Source organism: Nestor notabilis, unplaced genomic scaffold (assembly GCF_000696875.1).
Source record: "Nestor notabilis isolate BGI_N333 unplaced genomic scaffold, ASM69687v1 scaffold22050, whole genome shotgun sequence".
Lineage (NCBI taxonomy): Eukaryota > Metazoa > Chordata > Aves > Psittaciformes > Psittacidae > Nestor > Nestor notabilis.
In genome coordinates this window covers 15788-23457 of record NW_009912825.1, presented here as the reverse complement: position 1 = coordinate 23457, position 7670 = coordinate 15788, and the positions used below count along the sequence as shown (strand labels likewise).

Sequence of the window (7670 nt, the reverse complement as noted above, 5' to 3'; positions counted from 1 at the left end):
AGGTGTATGTTGAATAACAATAGATTACACCTGGTATTTTTGACATCTGAACATGGACACCACCCTAGGTTAAAACTTCTGAGAGGTCAACAGGTATCCAGCAGCAATTAATATTTAATGTCTTTCACACAAGGGTCTCTTGCTGCTCTGTAACAATACATTTTCTTCGTAGTAACATTTGGTCTCCAAGAGGATTTCAGAGATTAATCTCTTGATGTTTTCAGACCAAGGTAACGACTCTCTTCTTGAGCAAGATTTTTGCCTACCACAATTTGCTTAAAAAACAAAAGAACAGTTTAAAGGCAGAAGCATTCAACTGTTGTAAACATTGGCAATAATTGTATCTAATGATACAACAGGATACATGTACCAATGACACTTGATATTTAACCGTGACCATGAGAGTCCCTTTGTTTGCCAATGAGAGTATTTTTGAGATTTTAACTTTTTTTTGGACCGGCATTTAGGAATATAGCAGTTTTCATTCTCCCCTTCTGCAGTAAGCCCTATATCACCAGAGGGAGAACACTTAGGATGCTTATCTGAGCAGGCAAAGACCCAGATCTTCCAATACAGATTACCTACTAATTTAGCTAATTTTATCTCTCTTACTTTGTGTCATTTTATAAAGCACAAGCCAATGCATAAACAAGGATCTCTGAACACACCTTGTACTGGTAAGCACCAGAATTTGTTAGCAAGCAGGTGAATATGATGTTCTCAAGAAAGCATTTAATTCTAGGGGCAGAAGCTAATGTTTTCTGTTTCTGATGAAAAACACAGTTATTTTCCAATTACCTGAAGACTAATAATATCTGCATCACAGTTGACGATTTCTTCCATTATTCCCTTTTTTCTGTACTCCCAGTTGAGTGCCCAAGATGGGCAGTAGCCATAGAGCTGCCGGGTGGCATATTTATCACACAACACATTGTAACACATAACTGTGAATGAAGCTGGAAGGAAAGAAAGAAAGGGAAAGGACATCAACCTCTGAAGATTACAAACGCTGAACTTATTCAAGCCAAAATACTGGATCTTACATGGTCTATTCTGGAGCGCCTTCTGAACACAAGTCAGTGGGCTTATTCTACTGAGCATTTTATGAGCCAGCAGTTACCAAACAAGGCTAAACTCTCCCTGAAAAAAAAATCAGCATTACTACCAAAAGGAGAGGTGCATAACAAAGTAATGCAATCCCATTTTCCTATGGATTCTTGGTTACCTTTGGGGATGGGGGAGATCTAGATACAGGCAACAATTAGGAACAGCCACTCGCTTTGGTAAGAAATCAGACAGAAATGCTGCTTTAGAATGCTTCAGTTTTAGGCAGTCTGATTTCAAAACATTTGTACTACATTCCTGTAAAATATTTCTAAATTGTGTCTATCAAATCTAAGAGGGAGACAAATGTCTGGGTGAAGGCAGGGAAGAGAAAAAATGAATTAATTGATTAGCAAGCACCCAATAGATCATTTGGTCACATTTAAAAAGAGAAAAGATAGTAGTCAGCACACAGCTTATCAGATCATTCAGCTTCAGACACACTTCTTTCACACACAAACTTCTGAACTCCTTTAGGTTTTATACCAAGAACAAAAAAGATGAGTAAATGCAACATCCTAGCACCATGCCACTGGAAAATATTGTTCAAATCTGCAGGGAAAGAAGTGAGGTTTTACTACAAGGCTACCCCACAGCAGTACTTTTTTATCACAGAAGATTTCGGCTGTTTGGTTTAATTTTATAACAACAAGCAACGTGATTGTTACAGTTTTTACCATGACATATTCCACAGCTCAGTTGCCTAATGCTATGTTTCCTAATGACCTCTGAATTCTATTTGTGCTCAGGAAGTTTGATTATAAAAATAAAAAGAAAGTGTGTAAAACTCGTCTGAGATATTGACTTAGGGGGAATCTGAACAGAAATGCAGAACTTAATGTGGTGGTGGCTGTTATTTTCCATTTCTTCCTATTTTTTTTCTAGTTGGTTATATTCAAGATGTGCAGGGGAGGAAAAGGCCGCTGGATTAGGACAGCCTGAAGAAATGCTGCCTCTTGCACTTTACCAAAAGCAACAATAGAGGGCACTAAACTAACTTCAGTCCCGACCACTCGGCGTGTCTACTTGCAGATAAGCACTTCCCAAAGTCTCACTTGGGTCAGCCTGAGCGTGGACACGGCATTTGTACACAGTTATTACACAGTTATCACTTCTGAGAAATTAATTTCTTTTAAAAAAAGCTCTTTTGCTTGGGCATCAGTGGCTGGAGAGGGTGTGAAAAAGCCTAAAATGGAGAAGAAATGATCCGCATCCCATTAAAATTACAAAACTGGTATGTACAGCACAGCCATATGTTAATCATCTTAGTAGAAATCAACACAAATTGCTATTTTCAATCTGCTCCATGTAAGGCAGACGACTGCTCTGAAAATAAAATCCAAACAAAAGTTTTGCAGCGCATCACTTTGTGAACACAGGGAAAAGAACCACAGATTTACCTGAGGGCAGAATTTGGTCTCTTTCTTTTAAAGTAATCCATGGCCTTGGAGGCAGCTGCTCTGGATGAACTAAAAAAAAAAAAAAAAAAGAAACCAGTGATTAATTCAGGGTTTATATTTGTAAGTTACAATTTCTAAGTCAAAATGACAAGTAAACAATAATGTTCCATATTGTGCTTTGCAAACCCAACTCCCCGAGTCTTTTTACACTCCCAGGGGAGGCAAAAACAATTTAAATGGCAAATGGCTAGCTATAGTAAAGGCAAATGTGTCAGTTGTCATGACTGCTTTTGTCACTTGCTTTCCAATTTAGAACCACCACCAATGTACTCCTGCATCTTGAATATACTGCTGAAAAAGGAAGGGTAAATCCTGTAGTGGTTCAGACAACCTGTACTCCCCTTCTCCAAGAACCTCACCCTATATCCATCATTCCTTCAGTGTTTCAACCTATTACACATCAAGGGGCAATACAGAAAACTCAGTTACAGAACCACAACACAGGATTCAAGTCAGGTACTGGATATTCTTTATCACTTTGGTATTTTGAGATCTTAATTTCACATTCTGCCTGCATTTGGATTATAATTTCTAGTGGAAAGTATCAAAATGGCTTCAGCAAGGAAGACCTTGCAGTTCTGTTGGTAACTGAAAGGGTTCAAACAGAACAGTGGGAACAACTGGCTGTAATATGGTAACATGGGAAAAGCTTGGACAATGTATGTCAACCTCTTCCACAGTGTGTGTTTGTGTGTACAACTGGAACCACCTGACAAATGCAACAGCAGTTAGAAAATACTCCGCCTTCAGTGGTTCAGATTCTTGTTTTACCAGGAAATGCTGTCAGAAATGCATGCTCATAAACTGCTTCTGCCAATCAGAGCTGTAGGGCTGTCACCTGCTAGATTGTCAAGCATGTAGTTCAGTAGCTTTCGAGTTCCGTCTGGGTCCTGGTAGAGGCTGAGAATATCTTGTGATAAAGGATTGCCTGCCAACAGCATAAAACAACAACTGGGTTAAAACAACAACTGGGTGATTAGCTGCCTGACTTTCTCAAGGCTTTCCAACCAAAGAAGGTCTCCCATAATGAGAACAGAAAAATTGACTCAGAAGATATTCAGGTTGCTCAACTTGTAACTGTAGAGTACCACAGTAACAGATGCTACAGAAATATCTGGCACACACAGATTTTCTTCTTTTGACTCACTTAATAATACAGTAGGTTAAAGGGTTTATATACCTATCTACATAAAATAGGCTCATAAGGAAGTTTGATAGCTTTAACAAAGCATTGTTTTCCAAACTGGCTTTTGCTACAAGCTTAGTATCTCAAATAAACTCTAAGAAAACGCTGAGGTAATACACCAAGATTTTGAGCCCATCCCCCTCAGTAATTCAAGAGTACTCCTAGGAATATTTAATTGCAAAGAACTCACTCACCTTTCAAGCCTAGGGTTTGTAGCTGGAAGAGCCGTCCAAGTTCATAAGGCAAAACCCGTAACAGATTGTTATTTAAAAACAATTCCCTGCAGCAAATGCAGAAAACACTTTTGATGAGTATCACTTCAGAAGTGCATCTTCAAAGATGACACTCTGCACCCTGAATTTTTTTTGTGTTATGGGAAAACATGCCAATCTTCCCATTTCAAAGCATGACAAAAAAAAACCAAAACACCACAAAAGCCACAAAAACCCCAAAATTAAATCAGGGAGAATTTAAACAGCAAGCAAATACCAAGTCTCAATGTTTCAGAGCAGAAACGACATAGCTTACAGACATGTACCTGTAGAGAGCAGGAAAGAAGGGTAATGAACCCTACAGTAATTATTAGAACTGAAGCTCTGCACCAATCCTGAATTATTTTAAATACAAGAATGGAAAGCAAGATAAAATTCCTAGTCCCAATCCCAATCCCAAATAGATTTTTGAAAAGTTAACCAGAGTAATCTCTCTCACCTGAGAGATACCATGTTTCCTAGTTCTGCTGGTAAACTTCTGAGTTTGTTGGATGACAGATTCAGGTAAACCAGATTATGAAGCTTGGCAATATCAGGTGGAATGCGAGTAAGATTATTGTCATTGAGGTGCAGAGCAGTCAAGTGTGTCAGCGACCAAAGTGATGTACTTAAACTCCGCACTCTACCTAAAAAAGAAAAGTAAACAATCACCTCTTCAGTCAGGTTTGTGCTCTTAAACCATCAGATACAAACTATGGGGGATGTCAGAATATGGGATTTCCAGAGTGGAAATGCTACCACTTTGCCGGCATGCAGAGTGATACCTTTGCGTATCTTCTCTACGAGCAGGCTTTAAATAATTATCTAACCCTCTAGGATAGAGACAGAGGTACAGTTCTAAAGAAGCAGATGTGCTACCCAAAAACACATGTCCAACCTCAGCTGGTGTTTTAAATGAACTGGGCTGAATATAAGCCAGCCAAGCTCAAAGGCAACTGTTAAGTGAGTTACTCCTCCTCACCCAGCTCAGTGAAACTCTTTCTGCAATAGGATCCCCTGTCTGAAAGTGCCTGGTACGATTCTGGGGCACCAACAACCTCACTGAACCAAAATTCAAAACCAGCTCAACTCACCCGAGATCTCCAATTCAGCCCAGTGTGACTTCTTCCCGTTGGCTACCTCTTCTGCTGACATGATGGTGTAAATTCTGCGAGGATCTGGAGGATCATATTTTTCCTTTGGCATCCCTGTTAGTCTGAAAGACCATCACAACCATTACCATCTGCCACTCCACAACGTTCCTTCATTCCTAGCCCCTCCAGGAGGTTACCTTCCCCAGTAATTGGAGAATGTCCTGGAAATTGTCCCTGGACATGCCCTGGAGTTTCTGTACAATAAATATTTCGCTGACAGCAGCCCAACTGGTCCTAGCTCATGGAGTTAGGCAGGTGCTCAGACCTTTGCAGAATACGGGCTCATAATGGAAAAAGGCATTTCTTCCTACAAAGTTTGGGTTTCTGCAGTCATCCACAGTGTTATCTTGTCCTGCCCCAGTGCAGACTTTCTGGATTTCCCAGTTTCTCCCCCAGACTGAAGCATAACCAACATCATTGCTGAGTAATTTGCTGTGTGCAGAACCTGTAGACAAGATGACAGCATTTCACTGCTCACGGCAAAAGCACACGGGTTGCTCCCTCCTGGAGTTTTCACAGGGAAACAGCAATTGAAGGGAAGGCTCTTCCCTTAGCTTTTACAGTAATTATTTTCAACATACAAAGTCCCATTTACACAAGACTTGAAATTGCAGTCTGGAGGGGAATTACCTCAATTTTCCCGTTAACTCTCTATCTTCTCTGCTTTTTGCTTTTTCATGCTCAGTATCAGTCAAGACCTTTTTACTCCTAATAGCCTAGGATACCTAAAAGGACCTCAGGTAAAATTCTCATTAGCTGTTCCTGTACATACAGGGCTTCAGCCCAGACCCAAACTTTACTATGAGATGCACGGATATATTTTAATATCAGGTGCATGGATTCTTGTCAGAAGAGAGCTCCAATGTCCCATTCAAAAAACATACACTTTCCAGATGGCATGGGGAGAAGTCTCCTTCCATACCTCCCCCAGAGAAAGACTGAAGGAGAGGGACTGTTTGGTTTAAAAACATAAGGTTAGCTGAACTTGCTGTTCACAGGTTTTTCCCTCCCCAGGCACATGAAATACCCAAACCTCAATTTGATAAAAATCCAAAGCAGCTGGTCTACAGGACGTGTTTTTTCCCCTCATACACATGTGTCTACTACAACTGGTTGCAATAGCTGTGAATAATGACTATAACTCATTTGGTTTGCTGAACTGACAAAACTATGAAGAATTTGAGGAAGCTGGTTCGGGGGGCGGGGTGTTCAGCTTGTCCAGTTGAACAAAGCTCACACATCTCCTTTATGAGATTAAAGTACTGAGTTTTTTCCAACTGATACAGCTCACCAAAACACTGTTCAGGCATTGCAGAGGAGCAGGAGCTGTCAGGGCTGTCCCCTGAGATGGGTCCCAGTTACAGATCTATTGTTTCCCTCCCTGACAAATGCCCAAGGAAATTCCATTCACACTGAATTAAGGTTCCCTGTTGCAAGCACAGGGCAGATGCAAGTCCCACATCTAATTATAGACAACTTCTATTTACAGGTGAAGTCATACGGCGAGGGAAGCCACAGGGTAAGAGTATTCTGCCCTCAAGCTGCTCGGCTGCAGCAATTCAGTTCAGGGTGATGAATGAAACTTAAGATCACTTAATGATACAGGATTATACCTGAGATCCTCCGATCCGTGTTTCAGAACCCCAAAACCAGTAGTACTTCCCAACACAGAGTTACATGCTTTGGAAACATTAATCTCCAGTGCTTGGGTTTTGCTGGATTTATCTTCACGGTTAAATATGTGCAGAAGCAGGAGCAGCCCTGGCCCCATGAACTCATATGCCCTCTGCCAAGAGCCACCAGAGCCCTATTTCACCTTTTCTCCTGGGCATTCTTGCCCTTAGACACATATGAAACTAATTCACATTCCACCATGTCTTGACATAGCCCTTCCTGGATTTTGCCTGACCGCTGGAACCGACCACAGCCATCCAGCAGAGCCATGAATCACTACAGAGAGCATGGTCCTGGTCCCAACACCTGCAACACTACCACGCTTTGTAGAAAAGCCTAATTGCCTCTAGTAGCACCAAGTGTCTTATCTATCATACTACTTGATACAAATCTTATGTGATATACATGCTGCCACATCACCATCACAGAGCTACCTGCAATGATCCTTCGACAGAAAATGAGATTTTTGTTATATGGCAATATTTATTTCCTCTTTAAGGCATACTGCAGATTAGAAGGGGAAACCTAAAAGCTCAGTGGTGAAAATCGAGCAGAATACCAACAAAAGATTAAAGGTTTATGGCAGAAGGGAGTTTTTTTGATCTTTAAGACTTTGAACTGACACAGGATGGGTCTTCACTTTGCTTTTTGATCTGTCACATCTTAAAACAATCCGTACTTACCACACCTGGACCTAGGACATCGCAAACTTCACTATCCAATACCCAGCAGCAGCATTTGGGTGAGCGCTTTGAGAAACATGCTGTGCCTACCAAGTCTTTTGCATTCTTGTTTTCCACAGCATGATGTTATGTTAATATCAGACCCAGGGAGCTTTACA

At 40.9% G+C, this 7670-nt stretch overlaps 1 protein-coding gene across 2 annotated transcripts in view; it reads right to left on the bottom strand.

The window, feature by feature from the left end:
- The window catches only part of CNOT6L (CCR4-NOT transcription complex, subunit 6-like), a 9970-nt gene extending 4763 nt beyond the window's left edge, over window positions 1–5207 (bottom strand). The window contains exons 1-6 of one of the 2 annotated variants that reach the window (XM_010021520.1): window positions 5096–5207; window positions 4462–4648; window positions 3945–4030; window positions 3379–3492; window positions 2505–2564; window positions 799–956 (exon numbers count right to left, since the gene is read on the bottom strand). In XM_010021520.1, the coding sequence (XP_010019822.1) occupies window positions 799–956; window positions 2505–2564; window positions 3379–3492; window positions 3945–4030; window positions 4462–4648; window positions 5096–5207 (717 nt within the window). Of the gene's footprint in view, window positions 1–798; window positions 957–2504; window positions 2574–3378; window positions 3493–3944; window positions 4031–4461; window positions 4649–5095 lie in introns of both variants that reach the window. The other variant, XM_010021527.1, reaches the window with a different exon arrangement.
- Between the last annotated feature and the right edge of the window lie 2463 nt (window positions 5208–7670).